The 24,772-nt window shown below is 40.2% G+C and overlaps 1 protein-coding gene across 1 annotated transcript in view; it reads right to left on the reverse strand.

Moving 5' to 3' along the window:
- Positions 1-1,286: 1,286 nt before the first annotated feature.
- Positions 1,287-24,772, reverse strand: part of TTC27 (tetratricopeptide repeat domain 27) — a 96,554-nt gene continuing 73,068 nt past the window's right edge. The window contains exons 15-20 of the mRNA XM_044452137.1: positions 24,077-24,129; positions 17,304-17,469; positions 14,519-14,716; positions 6,055-6,166; positions 4,605-4,705; positions 1,287-2,827 (exon numbers count right to left, since the gene is read on the reverse strand). Of these exons, the coding sequence (XP_044308072.1) occupies positions 2,705-2,827; positions 4,605-4,705; positions 6,055-6,166; positions 14,519-14,716; positions 17,304-17,469; positions 24,077-24,129 (753 nt within the window). The 3' untranslated portion in view covers positions 1,287-2,704. The remainder of the gene's footprint in view (positions 2,828-4,604; positions 4,706-6,054; positions 6,167-14,518; positions 14,717-17,303; positions 17,470-24,076; positions 24,130-24,772) is intronic.

Consider the following 24,772-nt stretch of genomic DNA (forward strand, 5'->3'; position numbering starts at 1 on the left):
CTATTTCTGACACCTGTCCAACTGATTGTGCTAGTGACCAGAAAAACTATACTGAAATAAAAACTGCAAGACGCTCTACACAGCCTTCTAAGTAAGACATAACTGGATATATTAAGGTAGCCTATGTTTTTTGTTTGGCGTTTTAGAAGAAAACAATATTCTTTAAGTCTCCTTTGAAAAAATTATATTTTGTGGTGTATTTGAATTTTGCAGCTTCCTGTATTAAATGTGCTAGAAAAGAAATAAATGATATCAATTTTCCTTGTGTTGACTTCAAGTGGCTAACATTTCAAGGTGATTCACACTTTTTTTCTGGTGTACACAAAATGCTGTGTGCATACATCTTCATGTATGAAGTATACTGTGATAAGGGGAGGGGTTGTCAGGATTGAGCACATGTTTCCACACAGAGGATCCCAGATTCAAACCGTGGGATCTCCTGTTAAAAAGGTTATCCAGAAAAGTCTCCTGCTTAAAGGGATGCAAATCCTGAGGGTTTGCATCCCTTTAAGCAGGAGACTTTTCTGGATAACCATCTCCAGCCTGAGGGTTAAGGTCCGCTTTGGAGTAGTGTTTGGGGCCACATCGTAGTGGTAGGCAAATATTGGGGGGGGGGGTGCAAAAGGGCCACAACCAAAATATCAGGCTATAACTTAAAGTTCTTACTACCAATAATAGAGCCTAAGGAGAGGATATTTCAGCCTTTTAAAATGTGCAGGGGGTGGGGACTACATAAAAGCCAGGAACCTGCCACACACTTGGGGCCTTGGGGGCCAAGGTTGTGGCCATCCAGAGAGTACTGGAGCTCTGGATTGTGACCCCAGGTGGGCGGGTTTGATCTACAGGCCTGAGGTGCTATGCTCCTAGCCTAAGAGCTTGCTGAGTGCCTGCCTGAGAAGCCAGAACTGAGCTGGGCTAATCAATGATTGGACTTCATGGAAGGCAGCTTCAATGTTAATTTGTGCACTTTCAGAGTGATAAACCCAGGTGTACTAATGTGTAGCATGAGAGAGGGCACTGAATATCACTAACCACATTTGTTCATGTTTAGGATCACTCATAGAAGTATATATCTGAAGAGGTACCTTTTCCTATTAAGTTTACAGATGCTATATAACTTTGGAGCTGCTTTTTGGCATAAGAAATGTTTGTAAATGCATCCAGAATTACTCATTTGGGTGTGCATGTATACACACTGGGAACACAACACATACCAGAGAAAAATAATTTCAACATAGTAAATGCATGTTTGGCAACACCTTAAAAACCTGAAAATAAACACACTCTTTTCAGGTTCTCTTAAAATACTGCAATATTTTATTATACGGAGGAGATGGTTTGGGCACAGTAGAAAGCACTGTGAAATGGCAATTCTTCATGCTGCAGGAGTGGAAAAAACAAACTCAGTGCCAGGACTCCTTGGAAAGCAGACTGAAAATAATACACATTATATACTGTGTGCCAGTCTTGTCACTCCATCTATAGAAAGGTAGCTGAGCCAAAGAAGATATTGAAATGATGACATGGTTGAAGCACCTCTATACAACAAAAGTTGGGGGTTTTAGTCTATGAAGGAAAAGTAACGGCAGGCAGTGTTAATAAGATTTATATAATTACGTACAGCATGAAGAACTTGAGATCTTCCAGACAGAATGCAGTAATTATACACAAAAAGTAAAATCAGTTTATACAACTCTCTGTCTCTCTGTCTGTCATCTTTCGTTTCATTTTTATACTGCCCAATAGCTCTTTACAACAGCTATGCAAATACTGGAGAAAAGAAGAGAGATGGTTTCCTCCCTTCACGGCCAGCTAACAAATGCTCCCCAAGGCATCTGGCTGGTGCTGCTAGAGATGCAGTGCATAACTAAACAGTCCTGATCTGATCTAGCAAGGTTGATCTTGCTAGCACTCATTTTTAGATGAGATTCGTGGGGATGCAGAGCCAACACTTTTCTCGAGCAGGTGCTATTGGTGCTGCTCTGACAGTTCCTGTGTGGGAACATAGGAGAGTGGAACCATGGATGGTTCTGCAATGCTCCTGGGTTCTAGAAAGGCAGACAAGTTCCTAGAGGCCAGAGCCTGCAGCTTTGCAGAAAACAAATGAGTTGACTGTGGTTAGTGTTGCTGCGGTAGTGCGAGCTACTGTTTGTGTGGAAACTGCAGAGATAAGGCAATCACAATTGGGTCTGTTGCAGCATTATATTTGTTCTCAACATCACAGAAAAGAGCCATTCCCATTTTTGTTTGATTTTCTTCAATGTCTCTTCCTGAACTCAATTAAAACAAGAACAAACTAAGTACCCCTTTCCTTTCCCCATCTAACATCAACAGGACTCTTTAATCTCTCCTATCTGCGAAGTGCACAGCTATGGAAAAGAGCCAATTATGCCATGCACTTGAGCAGAACTAATGCTAAGTAAAAAAAGGATTTCTAAATAAAAAACAGTTTGTTCTATAAAACCTAGGCCAAGAGTAATCACACATTCACCCAAATTGAGACTGAACAGACATAAGCTTAAAAACACTTTGCAAAGCTGGCCACAATTAAAAGCTGTATTGTATGGAAAAATATTTATTAGAAAGTGCCTTTGGGTATTTGATTTACTGCAAACTCCTTAGCACAAACAGGAGCCCACAAACTGTGCCAAGCTTGCCCCTCCCTCCTATCCTCCCTTCCTCCAGGGAAAGTATCTTCTTTTTCTCACGTCCGATTCTTTAGCTGGTTGCTAAGTTCTTGTAATTCCATTATCAAGTTCTCCATAGCTGCCACTTCTTCAGCTAGGTCACTGGAAATGTTGCCAACCACGGCATCCGCAAAAAGTTGCTGTATAAGATAAATAACAGTAATAAAAAACAGTTTGTGGCGACAACTTCATTCTTAAACAAGAAGGAAGAAATTCATCTTAAATGACTATGTTTAACAAAGATATTCACTGCAACTACTTCCATAAGATCACTGATCTTTCTTTCTGGCACCTTCAGTGGAGAACACCCTCACCAAAGATGATATGCTAGTGTCACTCTGTGGACAACAAATGAACAACATCTCTGTAATTGATGCTGTCACTCTAATCAGAAGCAAAGAACTTGGTGTCATACCACAAAGCTTTCCAATCTGTAAGCCAGAGGAAGCGCAAGGAACCCATTAACGTTTAAGAGCAAAGCAAAACACTGACAAATGGAAAATTGAGAAAAGAACAGGACTCCACTGCAGGGCACACTAAGGCCCTGGTGCCAAAATCTACTGTTACCAGATTTCAGAGGCAATTGTGGGCTGATGAAAAAATTTTGGAGCCATTTTGGAAAAGATCTAGAATTTCCAGAGTCGTCAACAACCCAGAACAGATTCTGCAAAATCAGGACCCGGGCTTGTTTGTTGTTTTCATGATCGCCTTGAATAACCTTGATAACTTTGTTGAAGAAGCTAAAGCAGCCTAATCCTATTAGGCTGCAGTTGGTACTGTACACACCAAGCTTTTCAAAGCCATGGAAAATGTAACCCCTGACTGGTGAAGAGCACAGTGAAAATCAGGTTCTTCCCAGTCTGCTCTTGGCAGATCAAAACCAGCTCAAGTGCATGATTTCCTCAGCACTGCAACATCACATGGACAGTTACTCACATCTCTTCCTGATGGGTACATTAGACTGATGAAAATGAAGGGGTGGCATGTATGGAAAACCAACCTTTAATTCATAGATGGAAAAATGTGATGGAAAAATGTAATACTGCAGCCCTCATGCCCTCTCAAGGGGAATACTGTTATTCCATGGATTACCAGCTCAAGGCCATTTTTTGGCAAGGACAAAAGAACTGCAGCCGCTCAGTTTGGGGTGGGGGGGGGGCAAAGAGGAAGGAAAAGCACGCCTTTGTGTCAGCTTCCCGTCATGTTTCTTTTTAGCAGTTTCTGGCTACCCAGAGTGAGAAAAGCTGTGGAGGAAGGAAACAGTCTAACTCAGAGCATCCTCTCTTCTTTAGTGGGTTCTCAGCCAAAGTCCTATATGAATTTAACTGATGGTACAGAACTGCATGGGGTTTATGGGAATTGGCATGACTACCTGAACACCCAGCCCCAAAGGTGGGGCATTTCTGCTTATCATCTGCCTTCCTGGCTTTGACAAGAGACTAGTACTGGACCATTCCCTAGCAGCGTTTCAGGGTGGCCTTCCTTCCGTACCACTTTGATAGGATCGTCCATCTCTCTGTGTTTTCCAGTTATGTAAGATGCCCCACAGAAGCAACACCAGAGGTTCTCCAGTAACCTTTACTTTTTATTTTTAGCAAAGCCTCAGTCACTGTGTTCACACCATAACACTGGCAGCAAATGCTGCAGAGAGTTGCTTTTTATAGAGAATAGTTACCTGCTCCCCAGAGGGGTATTTGTAACTACTACATCTGGTAAGGTTCTCTGAAAAAAAGGACTAGTTATGAATAGGATCTACACCCACTCCTTCCCATCATAACATCTTTCAGTGAGAACTGAAGCATTAAAATAAAATGCAAGTAGTTCTGCAGTACCATAAATAACAAACAGAACTCCATATTGACCTCAGATGGCATTTATGTTACAAATTCCCTTTAACGGTGCTCCTCTCATTCTCACCTTTGCTTTGGCTACCAAACTGCGCAAGCTGAGTCGAGCTGAAGAGAGTATCTGCAATGCTTCTTGGTAATTAGTCTTGGTTCTGCTGCACTTTATTGAGACTGCAAGTTGAAGTTAAAACAAAACAAAGGCTATTGGCATGATGGAAGTAAATGATCACTTAGCTGTCAATCGGTTATTTTCAGTAGGAAAAAGTCTTACTTAAAAACCTCCTTAAAGGGGGCATCAATAGAAATAATTAAGTACATGGTAATGACTTTTTATTTGCAGAAGGAATCGGGTAACACGCAATATTATTTTTGTTTCTGACAAAGACAACTAATCTTACACACATGTACTCAGCAGTAAGTCTCATTCTATTAACAAGTGTACAGGAATGCAGGCTAATATATACTTGTAATTAAAGGCAAACACATGGCTGCCTGATCATAGTCAATATTGCAGCCCAAGTCATTGGCATACAGCAAATTATTTTCTGTATCTAAGCAATACAGACTAACAAAATGTTGTAGTGTGGAGTATTCCTGTTCAAAATTCTGGTCAGCCAGTAACAACTTCTTGCCCAACATCCAGGTTTGCAAATAGTGCCATATTGACCATGTAAAAAAGTGAGTTCCTGGGTTCTACCCAGCTGGGTCATTGTGTGTGGGTTATACCCAGAGGGAGGGAATTGCTCATGGAATAGATTGGTCACACGTCTGTCCCAACACTAGTTCTCACTTTTTAATCCTCCCTTTTTCAAATGTGCAATCAAATTACTAGTAACTTGGGAGACTCATTTTCTGACAAACCACATTGGTAGAGAAAAGAATCGGATTTTTAGAGAGATCTGAGCAAGCCACTCCAAAGTGCAGCTCCTTTTAATAGCACAAATATTGTTTTCATTTTTGACATGGTTTTCGTCATTTTGATAAAACACCACCAGATATTTTTCCATTTACCATCAAGAAAAATTTAAACCTTTTCCATTTTGGGCCATAAAACGTTTATTTTGGACCATGGCACCTGCAAACCATGGAAGGCCTATCTACAAAGAAAGCCCTTTAGTTGGTTAGATTGGTGGGGTGTTGCTTGTAGGGAACTTGGCAGAAAAACCATTTTTCATCTATTCCTCTTCAACAGCACTTTAGTGTCCAATACTTGAGACAAAGGTTGCCAGAAATTCAATGTGAATGCTGCTTTTTCCATTATTTCAGCATTTAGAGGGTACAAGTCAATTTTAGCCTTCTCATTCTTTCTTACTCACAGCAGGTCTCTTTCTAAAGTTGGCAAGAATAGGGCAAAACATTGAATAAAAGTAGAGTCAACACACCATCAACATTTCCCCCATCCCCCAGAACACATATTAGTATTCACAACAAGTTATACCCATACTTTGTTTTTCTGGTAAATGACATTTTCCGATAAATAACCAATATTGATTTGTTTCAAAATTTTATACTAAACATACCATTAGCAAGCTCCAGAGCACCTTTTGCCACTGCCTTAAAAGAAGAAATATCTTTGTCCCAGTCCTTTGATTGGATTTCACATTTATGTGCTTTGGTAAGATACTGTAATGCCTGCAAAACACAATGAAAGTAAGCTTAGAAAATAACCACGATTTGTCATTATATGTATATGCAAAAGCAAGGTTACCTGATTGGTTCCTCAAGCTAAGGATGGTTTTCCTCCCTACAGCTGTGGCACAGATGTTTTCACTGTTATTGCCTCTCAAGTATGACAGACATATAAGTAACACGTGTTTAAGAGACAAATTTTTACCTTTTAAAAAATCTGTCTAGACTGATGGATATGACCCATATTTTGCTAGGTCACAATGATTAAATGCATACGAAAGTAGGAAAACACTTGTATTTTAATATTTTGAGCTGTTATGCATCTGAGGAATGCTAACCTCAAGAAACTGTTCAAATGTATACAAGGGCAAAGATGCCAGATTTATTCTGTATCAGTTCCACAGTGTGGAAAGAAAAATTAGACATGGACTCCAGGATACAAAGAAAACAAAAAGGTCTTGCCAATTATTCCAAAGCTAAGCAAAGCAAATGAAGCAAAGCAGAAATTAAATAATCTCTTTCCTAAATCAAAATTTTATTTTTGACAAAAATATTTTTTCAACAAAATCATTTACAAAATGTTTAAGCATTGAAATTCCTTACTAGAAGAAATCTAAGTATGTGCTTAAATCTCCCCCAGACTCCAATGACAGTTACATCTGTTCTGATTGGAAAGCAAAAGACAGAAATAACAGATCCATCTTCATTTGCTTCCAATAGCAAACTTTTCTAGAAGCAAATGAAAACTGGTTGTCACTGATCTGAAATCATACTAGTATCGCAGCCTTTGTATCTCCAGGTGAAAAACAGGGAAATAGATAGAGAGGCCAGAATACTAGTATAATTTCAGACCACCGAGTACAGGTTTCCATTTGTTTCTAGACCTTCTCTTCCTTATTCTCTCCAGTCAAGTCAAGGCTCTCTTAATTATACCTTGTTGTGATGACAACACCAACCACAACCACACTGTGGTATACCCATCTGTTCTCCACTCCTATGGAAACCCTCAGGAGTATGTTTGTCAGGTGTTTTAGCCACCTGGCACTTTAGTTTTACACAGCTTCCTCGGTGAAGCCATGGGTCCTCATACCCAGGTCACTGTATTTTCCCTCAGGTGACCATCCCTGCTTCATGCCCAGGATTCACAAAAGATGAATGGCCTCCCTCCTTCTGCCAGGATTCCCTTCCTAAACTCTACAATTCATATTGGCAGTTGCTCAGGGGCACCACAAGCCTTTGGCTCCAATCTTCAGGCTAACTAGAGTAATGGCTGAAATTGTATTATTTTTCTCAGCCATTTTCTCTTCTCCTAACCCAGATGACTCTCTAAAATGGGAGTCTTATGACTATTAGTCACTCACTCTCACATGAAAGGTTGACTATAATACAGAACAAGTTTACTTTTCCACATGACAACACAAGATAGGTCAGTTGCACAATCCTTACACTCCAGGCTGAGGTAAGTCCTTCAGCCTCTTCCACGGTTCCTCAGCCTTCCCTTTCCCTTCTTCACCCAGAATGGCAAATCAGCTCCAGATATTCTAAGATGGTGCAGACTGGATAGGTCTATTTCAACTGGGCTTTGGGGTTGGTTTGAGAAGAATAATTGATTTTATCGCATTGGCCAGGACAGTAATAGGGGGAGTGCCCATCCATTGAATCTCATCTACGTGGACTTTAATGCCATCAACCACAGTATCACTCTGAACCACATCCAAGTCGGGTGCTGCAGGCAACACATGATGGTTTTGCCCTACTTGGGTGGCAAATTCCAGAGGGCAATGCTGGCAGACTACTACTCAACGACAGGCTATCTGGAAGTTGGTTTGAGATGTCACTAATATGCAAAAGACGCCCAGACATCTTTTTCCTTTTCATCCAACAGAGCTGAGGCAGTGACTGTCGTAAATCAGTGCATTAGAGCAGTGATGGACATGAGGAGGACTGATAAGTAAGTGCTGAGAAGACAAAGGTACTTAGTGGGCAGTTCATTAATGCAGGTGAGGGGTGCTCAGTCCATTCCAGAAGAGGCTGTCCTCCCACTCAAGGATCAGGTCTGGGTGTACCTGCTGATTCAGTCACCCTTACTAGAGGCTCAAGTGGCCTCTGTGTCACAAGGTCCTTTTTGTAAGCTTTGACTGTCATACCAGGTATGACTCTACCTGAACAGCTGTGGCCTAGCCAGTAATCCCACCTGATAGCCTGCAGTTTAGATCACAGCCGTGTTTTCTGTGGGGGGCTGCTGCTGAAGCCACAATGCACATCATCTTCCTTTTGTACATCTAACATTACAATTGGGAAATATGAGCAATATAGCCAACCACTTGTTCCGTGGCATCCAGTGCTGCTGGGTTTAACCAGCAGCAGAATAATGAAAACTTCCTTACAGTTGGACAATTGATGCACGTGATGCTGTTTTATAATACACACTATTAGCATTTAAAAACACACACACTTTAAAGGAGAGTCGAGGAAGTTGAAAGAACATATGACCCTCCAGATATTGTTGGACTCCACCTTCCATAAGCCCCAGAAAACACAGTCAAATAGCCAGACATACTGGAAGCTACAGTGGACCACAGGATCCCCTTCCCATTTCTGAAGAAAGAGAATCTTCCCATCGTCATATTCTAAAATGTTTTGAAAGCTGAAAGTGTTCATTTCATTATCAGAGACTGATGTGCCTTTCTTAGACACACTGTGACTTTTGGAAAACTGGCCACACAGTGCTGGTCTTGATTTAATAGCTGAATCACACATCAGATAAGCTTGGCTGCACCAGAGAGATGAAATGTTCTCCTGTAGCCTTTCCAGTTTTCTACAAAAAATTGAAAACACTAAGGACCCATACTACAAAATGTTCATTTTTTATTGCCTTTTCATTATACTGTTTATACTGGGAACCCATCCCTCAAAACCTCACCATCTTTTCTAAGATATAGCCCTGCCCCAGAGCTGGCTGCACTATAATGTGTACACAGTGTTTCTCTGGGTCTCCAGCTACTCCAGAAAGGGGAGATATGAATCCACCTCTCATTTTTCTCAGCTTCTTTTTCACAGCACTGACCGTTGTAGTTTCTGAGGTTCCCAGACAGTCCTTGGCAAGGCAAGGCAAGGCAAGGCAAGGCAAGGCAAGGCAAGGCAAGGCAAGGCAAGGCAAGGCAAGGCAAGGCAAGGCAAGGCAAGGCAAGGCAAGGCAAGGCAACTGCTCAGTGGGGTGGAGTGACCAGGTGAGATCCACGCAAATAACAAACACATGCAGGTCACTGAGAACTGGCATTTCAATGCTTCAAATCCAGAAGCTTACATTGCCAAGGCAGAGTTCGTTTTGCTACCCCGCCCCCCTACACTGTAGCACCTTTTCTCCTGCTTTTTTGCCCTTTTTTACATTACATGTATACCCCACCTCTCTTCCCCTTGAAGGAATCTTATACAGACCCTTATACAGGCCTCCTCCTCTCCTTTCTATCCTCACAACAATCCTGTGAGGGAGGATGGACTGAGAGTCTGAGAGAGAGTCACCCAGTGAGCTTAATCGGTGAGTGGGGACTGGAACATGGATCTCTGGAGAGCCAATCCAGTGCACTAACTGCTACACCACCTGGCTTTTTACTGGCAATTTTCAATGGACAGCTTGGCAACTGCGTGCAAAGGAGTCTCTATGCAGCCCGTGTCAGTTCCTGTATGTTACCAACTGCACTTCAGCTGACATCAACCAAACAAGACTACATAAATCAGAAAGCTACAAGCATACACTTGCCCACCTCTGTAAGACTGACCACTAAAAAAATGAAGACACTTGGACACAGTTTTATTCCACTTCCCAAAAAATCCACTGACCTCAACTGTGCATGTTTATTGTTTGAACTGTTTCTAATAATTTTGTAAACCCTTTTCGAGCCTGCTGGTTGCTGGGATTTGTAAAAGCAAGATCCTTGACATATCTGGATCCTAAAAGAGAGTGCAAACATGGCTTAACATGGATGGTTATTATGTAATCATGGTTATTTTTAGAGCATTGTGTTAATCAAATGGTATATAAATGCTTTAAATAAATATGTAAAATGAATGAATGTGCCTTTAATATTAGCTCATAAGTACTGACTCTTGCTTTATGCATTCAATGTATATTGGTTGATCTAGTTAAACAGCAGTTGGTCCATGCAAACCTGAACCCATCTTACTTATCACTTAATATTAAGCTCCCAGCAGAGCCATTTTTCAGGATTGGGGTGTGTGTGTGTGACACTGTTAATATTTCATATGATTTAGGGTTTGCCTTGTAAACCATTCAGAGAGCTTTTATGAGGTGGCATAAAAATGAAATAATAATAATAATAATAATAATAATAGATATATTGGAATTTTGTGAAATGATTTGCGGGTTCTGCATATCCTCTGTATGTGTGCATTTGATTTCTAAAAATGTGTGTGCTATTTTCTGTTGTTCTCAACAGGAAACTTTAACCAGCTCTGTAGCAGCTTCAGCATTAGATTTGCCCCAAGTGCCAAAGTAGTTTAGATGCTTAGATGTGACTACCATGCTTTAAAGTATTTGTCAGATTTTTTCGAATTAAATAGGCTAGAAGAAATTCTTACATTTTAAAATGAGTAATTTGTTTGTGGGTCAAAATGTATTAACATTCTTTTTTGCATGAGAAACTGGAATGCAGCAGGCCAAAACAGGAAGGTCAGAGTGACCATTAGCAGGTGAAATATTCATTTGAGTCAAATCAGGCAGAGCGGAAGTTACAGCTATTCATCCTTCTTAGGAAAATGCAACTTCAGAGTCCCGTGGCCAAGAGGGGATAGCCTCCTCTGAAAATCTGGGTATGCATATGTGTGAGGGTTACTTTTGGGGTTTGATAGGCACTTACACATTAAGCGAAAACAAGAAGAATAGATTTGTTTCAGGGTTTGTATGACTTGTTGGCATGTTTGATGCAGGGCAGCATGATTTTGTCATCATCGTCTTCTTCATTTTGCGGAAACTAAAGTTGCTGCAACTTTTAACCAACAAAGCCAAAACACAACAGTAGTATGCACATGCAGTCACAATGCAGCTGTTGGGAAATGGAGTATACTGCAATTCTTGCTGTATTTCTTAGTTTTTATAATGCGTTATAGCGTAATGCTGGTTGCTGGATGGGGCTTTTGTTCAAATTATTAAAGCTATAGTCCAGGTCATCTGCTATTTCCTTTGGTGGCTTTCAGTTAAGATGCTGCACTGATGTGCCTTTGATTTGGGAGATCTTTGACGTGTTCCTCACTCACTATGCACTTTTTTATTGATATTAATTTGACTGTATTGTTGTTTTAGCAGCGATTTTGATTAGTTGCTTTATGGAATGTATTAGGTCCTGGATCCAAATATGTCACAGTGCAGTGCAAGGTGAAGGCCTTTCTGCTGCGTGATTCAGCCTCTCTGTGCCCTTTCCCGTCATGTTTTGAACCATCAAGAGGTAGCCAACCATAGCGGGTATTATACAAAAAAGAAGGCAAACACGAAACAAAAGAGTCCCATGAATGGCACCCTGTTCAAAGACATTTGTGTCCAAACCTCTGCTTACAATTTTATGATTATTAATTGCCTTGAGGATCCCATATGTGGACAGAAATAGAAACAATATTTTAAGGATGTGTAACTCATTTGCATTTATACCACCTCTGGAGGAAGACTGAGGTGGTGGTGGTACCCTGTAGTAAAGATTCCATGCAGTGGATAGAGTTTTACTAATAATGTGCTTAATTATTTCTTTTTTTGTATGTCAGAAAGTTATGATTTGAAGATTAATCATATTGCATTGACTGTGAAACTGGATGTAAAACTTAAAGTTCAGTTCTAAGGAAACACTGAACAGCAGAAACTCATATTACCATGGATTTTAAAAAGCTAAGAAATCACTTGAATACTCAGAAGCATTCAGACTTCTGGGGTAGGGAGACAGAGGTTAGCTGGCAGAATGTTGATAAACAATACAGCTTCTATTAAAGGTCACTTTGGTTGGGGGAAATCTTTCCACAGGGATCAAGGACAGAAGAATCTTTGTGCTGCTACTGAGCTCTCGACATACTATTCAATGCCAGGATTTCCATCTGGATACTTATAGGTATGAGATAAGTGCTCTGTTTCAGGATATTATCTGTGCTATAATGATTTCTACATTTTTCACTGAAGATTAGGAAGGTCAGATGCCTGCCACACATCCTGACCCCATAGAAAGCCCTCTGATCTCCTTACACAAATGTCAAAATACTCTTCCTAAAGCTTGATTACAGATTTATGGGCTTTCTTGTTCTTGGTTCAAATAATGTACCATTGAGAATTCACAAAAAACACTGGCCTTATGATAAACCTAATATAGGTCTGCCAACCCTATCTACAAACATGGACAGAACTTCACAGTTATCTGCATATGGAAACATTACTAAATACAAAGCAACCATTTTGCAAAAATGAAGTGCATGCTTAGCAGTTCTAGCACCATTTAATGACTTATTAGGAAGGGACAATAACCGAATGGTAGTCACTGCTAAGGACATCTCCAGGAATACTTTTCTATTCTTTAAAAATATGTATTATTCTTATTTTGCCCTCTCCCTCAAAGGGCTGAGTGGGCCCACACCTGTTTAGCTTTAGCAGTTCTGTGGCCTCAAGTGGTCTGACTCCATTCAATGAACCCAGGAATACTTTTACAAGGTGAAAATGTTCTTAAACAAGAATAAAGAAGGACAAAGATACTACGTGAGTATACTGAATTTAAAGGGAATATACTAAATTTCTGGATTTAAGACTGGTTTGAGGCATTTTTAAAAATTTGCTCACTACTGGTATTAACTATCAAGGTAGAAGAACTCTGATGTTATAAAGGGGAATAATCAAGGATATTAAAAAAAGCTTCTCTCAAATTATTAATATTCTTTGTAGCTAACAATGGGGCACTGAGAATTCCCAGCAGCTTCTTGATAAAAATGACTTGATGAAGAAAGACTTTCTTTGTTGCTGAAAGGGTACATGATATCAATTAAAAATCCCCCCAAAAACAAAAAGTTAGTCTGGGCTTGCAAGGCAGAGCTGAGATATAAGCAATGTAAGGGTAAGAAGTGCACAAATCCCTTTATCTTGCATTGAGCTCATTCCTGAAGAAGATTAAAAAAAATTGTTTGTTCTTTTCTCTTTTCATCTCCTACATCCTGCCAACCCTCTCTCTCTCTCTCCAGCGCAAGTGCATACCTCCTTTTTCCTTATCTTTGTTACTTTCCCCTATATGCCTGTCAGGTCTCCCCCTGCTCCCTCCCTTTACAGACCATCGATATGCTTTAATTCCATCTCTCTAAATGTGTTTGGGGTGATGCCACACTTACTCCAGCCAGAGAGTACTACACCTGTAGTGTGATATTTATGTGCCGGCACATAATGTTGGCTTGTCCGGCCCTGTGGAACAGCTTAATAGGTGATCCCATGCTGTGGGATGACTGTTAGGTCGCACTGGATAATAACAGTGTGATGACGGAAAGCATTCTTTTCCTCTGAGCACTGCTGCATTAAGATAATGTTCCAGCCACTGAAATTCCAAAAGAAAGCTGAAACATATAAACCACTTTACCAAAGATACATTGCATAAAAGAAACTTTTAACACCTTAGCACAGAATTTCTGGATTATGAATACAGAGGAAAATATATAGAATATTGAAATACAGAACGTAATTCAAACATACTATATGCCTAAATTGAATTAAAATAATTAAATATATGTAGCATTCACTGGATTGCACCTTTAAATGAAAAAAACACTGTCTTTAAGTACAAGTCATCAATACTTCATTGATGTCAGTCTTAGACATCAGCCTTTTCTGTTCCAATGATTCAGCTGAAACCTGGGAGGGGATCGACTATTCTTGATAGCTTTCCTGGAGTAACAGATTAGTCCCCTGTATCAAGCTAGCAGGCTGAAGGACCTCAAGGATGGAGCCTCACCCTCAAGCCTTGCCCTCCCACCCATCCCAGTCCCATCCATTATATAAAAAATTTCTCCCTCTGCATAGAGAAAGGGACTTGGCCTGCACTTGCAGAAGCCAGCAATATATTTGAATTAACTGATTTACATGTTTTGGTTTTCTTCTGGAATTTCAATGCCTGAAGCAAAATGCAGTACTACTCAGAGGAAGAGAAGAGTGTCAGTCACACTATTATGATTCAGCGCAAAGTTACACAGCTGCACTTTCCTGCACTGCTCATGCCCAATCAATTATGTGTTTGGGACAGAAGAACCCAAACCATCACAAAGCAAGAATTACAACTGTACTCCACAGTTCAGATCTATAGGTATCAGCTGTTATCTTTATTGATTTACCTTTTCAACATCTTCATGGTTATCATTCTGCCCATTTTCATAAAGTCTTGCATACAGTCTCCAGATTTCTCCATCATTTGTAATTCGCGAAGTTACTCTTCCAAAGAGTGCCTGCAGTTTTCCCTTTAACCCTGCTGCTGTCTCTCCATTCCGATCAGCCACTCCATCCATCACTACTTTTACAAGTATCTTCAGCACCTTAAAGAGAAGATAATTTTTAATTGTAACTGAACACTGTAAAGCCTGAGTGAATTTTACTCGATGTCTGCAATACCTGGGTTCAATGTGTGGGAGTTTAATGAGTGGGATTCATTAAAAAAATAATGTATCCATTGTGCAAGGAGATGCTACATTTAAGGAGAAAAGCAAATTAACTGACTGCAGTTTATTATGCTGTCTTGAAGAGCATAATCTAAACACTATGAAATAGGTTTGTCATCTACTGGTGATAAATCCTGCAGTTATGAAACAAGGCAGCCAATTTCTCAGTTGTTGGAGTTACCACTAGTAGATCACAAACTCATTTAGATGTGCTCACGTTCTATTATGTTCTTCCAAGGAACAGAAGCAACAATTTTATCCAGAGTATATATTACTTATTATATACATAATTTATATATGCACACATTTATTTTTAGTATGCCTCTTTAGGATACTGCTTTTTAAAATAGGGTAGTATTACCATAAAGGATCAAACAATGTTCTGCTGTACCACCTTTGCTCTTCCCTCAACTTCTCAACATGTTTTCATGTACCACACTGCCTTTTATCAAGAAGAAAAATCAAAACTTTCCAACATCTGAGCTGTTATTAGTTATCATTGTACAGTTACAAAGCTCCTTTGATATAAAAGTCAGCCTGTCAAAACACATTCCCAAGCTGCCTTGATGCTTAGCAAAGATGACAGAATTCACAAGGGGGAAATGGTTTTAGAGATCAGTTCTCACATGATAAGCCAGCAGTTCAGGGGTACCATGCTGTAAATGGTTCCCTATGTTAAGGCTCAAAAACAAGGAAATGATCATTAGCAAGCACAGGTGTCTCCTGAACCTATTAATTCTGCTTCCTCTCCACTTCAGAATACTTTTCTGAAATTCAAAAGGGGAAAAGAAAAGATTTTGTTTTTGCTTTTCCATTACAAAAGCTGCCAGACATGAGCTGCATAATAAGCATGCATAGGAAAACTGCATTTTGGTCTTCCTCTGCTGGCATCTGTGTTCCATTAAATCCAATTTTGAAAATACATTCATGCCCGGCTTTTTCAAAAAATAAAGCCATACACTATAATGGAGCAGAATACACCAGACCCCACAGAGTATTTGGAGCTTTTGTTGTTCTTCACATATTATCATCAAAGCAACAACAACCGCTCAATTTCAGTGGACAATGGCTCAGACAAACATAAGTTAATTGGCACTATTAAGGAACACCTGATCATTCTTAGTCCTTGCCAAAAAATATGTTTGGCACCTATCCTGAAGATGACAGATGAAGCAAATTGCACCAAGTAAAATCCCACAGCAGAGGAACACAGACTTTTTGTAGTAGGAAAGCCTGTACCTGCTGAGTTTTTCCTTTGTGTTATGAATTCTGAAGAGGTGTTTTCACACAATGGAAGAGGGCCTGAGGGAAAATTTATTGTGCATTTTTTAAAATCATATGGCAAACTCAATGCAAGAAATGCCAGCAAGATGACAGGCAAATTTGGGATGATCACCTCCACCCATCCATCATCACTCAAAAAGGACTCATTAATATTAATGCAACATAGTGAGGAAAGAACAGCAAGTAGAAAATCTATGACTAATTTATGTCATGGAGAAAGTCTGCACCCACAAGCCTGACCACCTCTAAAAGCACATTTAAACCCTTCCCTGAACTGCAAGTTTTACTTCAACTTAATGAAAATAAATAAGGAAAACAGGATGGATGTTTGACTTCTGAATTAAGCCACATAATAATCCTAACTGTATACTGAAGCCTAAAATATTGATTTACAGTGCCCAGGCTAATAGGTTGATGAATAGTTAGATATTCCAAGGCAAGAGATGCCAAGTGGACACTGACAGGAAGCAGCAGGCTCCATTTTTTGTTTTGCTTTTTGTCAATTTTTATACCACCAAAGCTCTCAGGGCTGTACCAAACTATATCAATATACTTTTGTCCCTGATCCACAGCCCAATCAATCATGGATGATTGATTGGCATTGATGTACATGGCAGAACAAAATGAAGTGCCTTCAAGTGCCTTACAACCAACATAAGGAAGGATATAATTTGGCTGTTGTGTCTTCCTGTGCTCCTGAGAGCTCTTTGAGGCTGAATTGCAGAGATGAGGGGTTCAGGGGAAGGCAAAAAGGAACTGGGCTAAAATATTGCATATTTTAGCTTGGAATTCTTACTGGGGAAGCCAGAAAGGACTGGGTAAGGGAGGATGGTCATCTAAGTAACCACTGAGGACCAGATTTGGGCCTTTAGCTCTACACCCCTGCTATGCATTCCACTTGTCTGCAATAGCTGCACAGCCCTGAGTTAGGAGTCATGTTCATTTCCATTGATACTGATCAGTACAGGAAAATGAGATTCCATCACAGATGAAATTGTAGAGTTTTCATTAGGCTTTGATCTGCTTTCAATGTTTCACAGTGAATGAGAGTCTCCTGGCAACTTTACTGTAAAATGTGAGACTATTTTTATAAATTATGCCTTATCCTGGACAGTTTCATGACCCACATTTGAAGCATGGCACATTTGATACTTGAATTAACAGAAGGGGCATACTGCACCTGGACATCTTTATACTTTTCCTGTAGATCCATAAGCCTGTGATAAGCTTTAATGGTTTCTGAAAATTCTCCAACATCAGTACTGGTGAGAATATAATTTTCCCAAATCTGCCAATGTTCGTAATTACATTTGAGAGCTTCCTGAAGAGTCCGGAATGCTTTGATTCTGGTGAAAAAAAATTCAACAAATTAAAATGCAGAAGCATTTTGTTTTGCCAGTAAAATTTCCTGTTTGCTTACTTAGAATTTTAAAAAATTATCTCACATTCAGAAAACAATCTCAGTAAAGAGTCATTTTTCTCATTTGATAAGAAGTTGATGATTCTCTCCTCTTTATACCAGAAATAGTCACACTACAGACGTTAAGTCTGCCTTCTGTTGAGAATGTGTCTCTTCAGACATGATCACAGGACATAATACCTGATTGACTGGAATCTATCTGGATGCTACAATCAACATCCGAGGCCTTCCTCTGAAAATCACCTCCAAGGGAGGCTTGGAGCATGGCAGTGATGAAGGCCTTCTCATTGGTAACCTGTTGATTATGAAATGATATCTCCACAGAAGCCCACCTGGCAACAAACTTGTCATCTTCTCTGTACCAGGTTGACTGCCTTCTTCTTCCAGGTCTACTTTCAGCTATTAAATTACTTTTAAATACTGTATACTGGAAAACTGCAGTGGTACATTTTACTGCATTTTAAGGTCTGTGATTTTTGTGAACTGTTGTCAACTGCCCAGAGCTCTTTGGCTACTGACAGTATAGAAATAAAACAAATGATAATGTGGGAGATGCTTCCCTTGTAGTGTGATCAGATACAGATGAGTGAATACATTAAGATAAGCCCTTCCCTCCCAAATGTTACTTGGCTGGAAGACAGAGCACCAACCAGATTGGAAAGGCCCATACAACTGGTCCACCCACATGATCATGTCATTTACAGTTAGCACGCATCACCTTGCACTACTGGACTTTTTACGAAAGGCATCTAGTTTTTGTCATTTTGGTATTTCAAATGCTCAAGATGATGCTATTGGCCTTTGCTCTACCCTTTTCATGTGTCCACGTCACTGACATAGTTCAATAAAATGTAGCTTAACCATTTATTCTGCTAGGACACATACAGAACCTGTATTACATTTTTCTGAGAAAAGTTATTCATCCCAGTACTTACTTATTAAAAGCATTTCTACCCCATCCTTTACCAAGGACTCAGGATGGGGTACAAATGCCCCAATACTTTTCTGCCTTCTCTACTTATGGAAGGCAATCATGCTCTTCCTTTACGAACAGCCAAAGCAGAAAAACAGGCCTTCTTTTTAGAAATTTGTGTCTGTTAAAAAGGCAAATATAATCCATTTAGTATGGAAAAAATTTTTCTGACTTTTATATTGTAAAACAGATTGATTTGGTAAACAGCAGCTTTACATTATAAGAATGATGACTGAAGGCACTGCACAATGAAGGTGCCCACAGAAACCAGGTTGTTACCCTGTAACTGTGGTTCTCTGGCAGTTATATGTCCATTCATTCATTCATTCATTCATGCCTGGAAAGCAGAACTTTTTAGAACTCTCTATAGCTGAGGACAGTCTTCAGCCCCACAGCAGGGAAACCCTACACCTTGGCAGTACTTGAGGGGCAGCTCCAAGGTTGCCCATGGTTGCACAGAGGCTGCTACAACCCTAAGTGAAAAAGCTAGGCTTTTAACAGGGAAGGATGGGGTGTAGTGCAACTACATGGGAAGCAAAGAAACCGTTTTCATCACGGTCTCTGTGCAGTCACTTATCTGGGGATTAGTCATTGGCCAACCTAGAAGTCAGCACAAGAATGTCACCACGCACCATGCCCCAAAGCCTACCATTTTATGCCATGCTTAGAACATAAACTAGCACCGGCTCCAAGGAAGAAGCCATGCCAAAGTTAAAGGAGTCAGACAATGAGACACCTTTAAAGGGCAAATGCAAAATCTGATTCTACACTCAGAAAGAGGATCCAGAGCGAATGGAACTGATATCACTGTCACAGCAAATTGATCACCAGAAAGTAAAGAATAAGAGGAGACCTTTGAATTCTTAATTGAGCCTCAAGGATTGATCCAAACAAAAATCAGCACACAAAGAATGTTTCAGGAAAGTGAGAGACAGGAGTTTTTATGAAAGCAATGTAAGGAACTCCCAAACCTCCAGGACACTGAGTAGGGACGGATTCTGAAGATACCAGCTGCCAAAAAGGATGGCCACCAGACAAAAGTAAGGGTGCAAGCAATATCCTTGTACTGCTCAGAACCGTTAGAACAATGCAGTTCTTGATAGCAGACAGCTAAAAGCAAAATTTTTCCTTGAATCTTGCTAAGCAGACAAAAAAGTAAGTGTACATTTAATTCTGCTGTGAATATTTGACTAACCTACATTAACAATCTGCAATAATCAAATGCAGATGCACAAACCTGTATAGTGAGTGTGCAAATACAGAAAGATGGTCTATAGCTGAATGAAGGGTAGATTGCCAAAAAAACCTTCACTCATAGAAAAGGGTGGTAAAATGCATGGATCATGTATGGATCATAATTGCTATGTTATAAAAAGAAGCATGTACAGGAAAAAGGAAGCAGAAAAACATATACAGATTAATAGCCAATTCCCTAGAGAGGAAACTTCAAAGACTCAAGAAAAGATCACAGAATATATGAATGAAAGCAGTTTGGCTTGCAGCAGTGAAAGATGAAGTCAAAGGAACCAGAACGTTACTCCATATCAACATTAAGACTTTCCAGTTCCCCTACAGCAACATGAATCAGAGTTGCTTATTCTATCACAGCATCTTAAGCTTGAGGTTTGCCCCATATCTGTGGCCAAAAGAGACAGGAATGCCCTCAGCACGATGAAAGATGGTATCCAGTTGGGCTCCAGCACATTTGGCACACGAGTCTTGAATTGTGCTTCTGCAAAAACCATGGCAACCGAAACAGTGAGCTGAATGGCCTGTTGCTGAAGCACCATATTCCCCAATCTCCAGAACTACTGTGAGAATATTTATGACATTTTTATGGCAACCAATCTGAGAGTGCATTAAGGAAAAGGCAATGTGATACATTTATTAAAATAAGCATTTTAAAGATCACATGTTCACTTACTTTTAATCTTCTGTTAAAAATTACCTAGAACATTGCCAGTTACTGGGAATCTTGTGAAAAGACTGATCCCATGCCTTATTCACAACTTGGAGTGAACTGGTAGCAGTCAAAGCATGGTTAAAGCAAGCTGGTCAGGCATATGTACACATGAGTGAAATCATAGATGAGGACAGAAACAAAGTCCCAAGGTCAGAAAGCAATACAGGACAGCAATGACGGCAACAGCACTGTGCTGTCGAGCCTGGTCCGACTCTTAATCCCATGTCTCAATGTTGGGAGTGAAGGTCTAGCCAACTAAAGGGATGACATACAAAGAAGAGGCTTGCCTGCCAGCAAAAGGGTCCTCTCCCAGAGGAAGGGGGCCCAGGAGTGCTCAAAAGGCAGGTTCTTGGAAATAATTGCTAGACTGGGTTCAACAAACTGCTCTGGGTATGCTCAGAGACTCATTCTGTGTTGATTGTGCTTACTGGATATACTTTGGAGAATAAAGAGCTTTGCCTGTTGCCTTGAATGTGCAACCCTAGCTCCCAGCAAAAGGGACTGAGCCAAAATTACAAAAGAAGACCAGTTTAGAACTCCTACTGGTAGTATATAAACCTTAGCAGGGGGGACAACTACTGAGAAATCACCAAACAAATGGTTGGAGGAAAGGGGAAGCAGCTGTGGAGGACCAGATTAGAATTTCAGAAGTGTCAGGCCTGTCTGACACGTGTGTCTTAACTGCTGTGCCAAGCACCTGGTCCGAGTCCAGGCATTTGCATCACAAAGTACTGTATACAACATCATGTGCCAGGTATGAAGAGCTGGGCCAAGCCTGATACAGAAAATGCTTCAATATAGTACCTGGTTATCCTGAGAGATCAAGTAGGCAGGAGGAGTTCATAGCATTAAAGCATCTACCTCATAAGCATTAGGTACTACAACTTAGGTCAGGCCCGCATCAAGGCACTGGGATGAAAACTAGCTTTCAAGACCTGATTCCAGCTGAATAACCAGCCTGTCCACATGGTAAGACATGTACCAAAGCCAATAAAGTATCTGCATTTGTACTGCATCTCTTCTAGGTGTACTATGAAGCAAGCAGTGGAACAGGTTCCAAAAATCTAAGCACTGAGATGATTAATACAAAGAAGTGCTAATACTGGGTACTGAGGCTTTGGCTAGACACCAAGACTGATAATACAGACCAACTGTTAAGTACTGATGTTGTCAGTAGAACAAGCCCCAGACACCAAGGTATGGGTTAGGTTACAAGGTCATCAGTACCAAGGAAAAATGCAAAGTAATGAGCTTGCCAAAGTTTAGTGAATACTTGGCACCAAGGCCTGAGCTAGGTATTAAGCCTATGAACTGAGGGATGTGAATTATGGATAGCTATATGTGGAATGTGCAGCATGCTCTGCAAATAATGTTATTGTATTCTGAGTAGAAGCTATGGGGTTGTAGATGAGATTACAGGAACTTTCAACAGGCAAGCTGTTGGTACTGCTATGACAACAGTACAAAGAATGCATGCACCTCTGGGGATATGACAGCCGCATATCTCCTTAAGGCTCACATGTTGCCTGCCCTGTCGCAAAATTTGTTTATTCACAAACCTGACAGAACTGGATGTTTAGAGCCAGACATCCAACAAATCATAGTTGCGACGGAGGCTCTTTGGGGCTGGATGTTCAGTAAGCTACAGTCAAGACTTATGTGGTAATAAAGTGGAACTAAGCCTAATGATTTTGAATTGTACCCCAAAGAAGCTTGAACAGCCCCTTGAACAGATGCTCCAGGACCATGCTCTTGGAAATATTACAATTTCACTTGCATTGGGTAGGTATAGGTATATTTTTCATCCGTTCAGAAAAATGGAAGTGTCATCTGGGTGTTTAATGCCCACATCTTGGGAGGTGCATACATAGTTTTTCCTCTGTACTTCTACATTAGCATTGGAAGTTGCTGAACTGGGCATTTACTCTGAGAAGGACATTTGAACAAACAACCTGGTATCTCTCTACATCTATTTTCTATTCCTTGGCAACCTCTGTAGCAACTGCATCTTTCTGTCTGTATGTTGCATAAATATGTCTAAGGAACTCTTGAACTTATTTATGGCTTTTGGTTCAATGTACTTGCTTAGCAATTTGTTTCCTGTGTCCACAACTTTGTGAACTCCCTGATGGTTTCCTCATTTCCAGTTTCTTCAGAGCAGATAAATTGTTCATACTGATACAAGAAAAAAGTCAGGCAGATTAAAAAAGCCTTTAATTTTTCTCTCTTGTTCTCTAAAATTTCATTCTTTCTGGCAGATTAATGGGGCACAGTCCAAGCAACCAAAAATTATCTTGACAGCTTCTTTATAATACCAAACTTCTGAAAGAACTGGTTTTCTGAGGTATCCACCCAAATCATTTTTACATGAACCAAACAAGCAGGCTGAACTGAGATATTGGGTCTCTTTACAAGATTAATAGCTCACTCTAGGAATAAGGGAATAAGCAGCTCATTATGCAGGCTGATACTAATCTGCTCTTATGAACCTAGTATTATACTGCTAACTTTCTCCTTGAATTTCTGAAGGTAAATATAATATCAATCACTAGCTACACCATCTGTTTAAATGGGACCACAAAGTTTCCATTTTAGTAAGAATGAGGTTCTGTATTTAATATTTATACACCATATTCTCTGCAATTGCCATGTCTCCTAAAGTAGCATGCACCTAACACAGAAGACACAGAACCTGCATAAATTCATAACATGCTACAACAAATAGTAAAAAAAAGCCACTGAAAATTCCACTAGTGGTAACACCATCATTTGAAGCACCAAGGAAAAACATCCTGGAACAGCTGAAGCAGGAGAAATATGCACCCCTGAGCAGGGGAAGCAGTTTGCTTCCTGGGCACATCAGTGTGCCCCCAGACAGCTTTCTGGACAAGCACTAAGATGACTTATCCCTCCACCTTTGATTAACTAACACATTTGTTACCCACAGCTGGAAAGCACTTGAAAGCAACTGCTGCAGCTGCTGCCATCTCCAGGTACCATGATTGCTTTGGGGCCACAGGCAGGGCTCAGGAGCCATCTCTGCCTTGTGTTTAGTCCTTTGGGTGAGTTAATTGTCCTGGTGGGAGGCCACACCTCCCATGGCAACTAATTTCTGGTGGTGCTCACAGGTCTCTCAGATTGCCAAAATGTTGCCTGCTCCTGCACCGGAGACTACATTCAGTGTCTGGTGTCACTACAGAGAAAGCCTGGCCTGAAGGCCTTGCAGGTCAAGCTTCTGGAAGGGGTCTGGATGCAGGCCAAAGTTTCAATCTAGGAGCACAGGGAAGCAATCAGTTAATTGTAACTTATGTAATCCATTCTATACTGTAATATCTGGGGCAGAGGAGGGGGGCTAAACAAAAGCTTTTTCCTTTCCAAAAGCTTTTAAGTGATACCATGTAATTTCTAATGATATTTATGGTGGAAAGCCAGATGGAAAGGCTTAGAATAAAGGTGATCATAATGTGGACCATGAAGGCAGTATGTGCACAAGTACTCATAGGGAGTTATTGGCACTGTTAAGGAAAGCTGGAGAGAGGGGAAACTAGCACTGTTTACATTGGAAAAAACAGTCACTAATTCCTTTGATGTACATACTTCTGTTTTAATCTGATATATGCAGTTGATAGATTGTTCCAAGCCTCAGCATTCTGCAGTCAAAACACAAAAAGAAAATTAATTTACAGTAACAGAGATAAATATTTAAACACTGAAAACATTAATTCGTAGTTTTATCTGCAAACAGTGATCTGTATGTCAACTCCTTTGACATCCATAAAAAACAGACTGTTAAAATCACAGCGCCAATCAAGAAGAAAAATTCAGTCATAGTTAGACATGTTTAAGTCTGGCTGGTTTCAACAGGAGAGTTTCAAAAACATGCTTCTGAAGTGCTTAACTCTGGCTGGGTCATATGGATTAGCCAAATTCATCTAGAAAACTCTCTATTCCAAATCTTTTTCTGGTATTGCAGAAGTGAGGCGTATAAAGGCAGTGCAACAGTAGAAATGATGGAATATCAAGCAGCTTTATGGCAACATGACTAAAGATCAGTCTGAGACATGTGGGATTTTAGAAGTGTAAAACAAGGGTAAATATAACTCATTTGGGACAATGGTCCAACATTCAATTTGTTGCTTGGAAAGAGGAGTCTAGAAATCAACAAGAATTCTTAATCTTATGGATTCTTTGATGAAGAACCAATCATTTTATGACTGTTTATAGCCTGCTGCTTTATGACATTTTAAATGCATGTGTGCAGTGCACAATGTTTGTGTGCATGTGCATGCTCGT

Source organism: Varanus komodoensis, unplaced genomic scaffold, assembly GCF_004798865.1.
Source record: "Varanus komodoensis strain SLA01 unplaced genomic scaffold, ASM479886v1 scaffold1, whole genome shotgun sequence".
Lineage (NCBI taxonomy): Eukaryota > Metazoa > Chordata > Lepidosauria > Squamata > Varanidae > Varanus > Varanus komodoensis.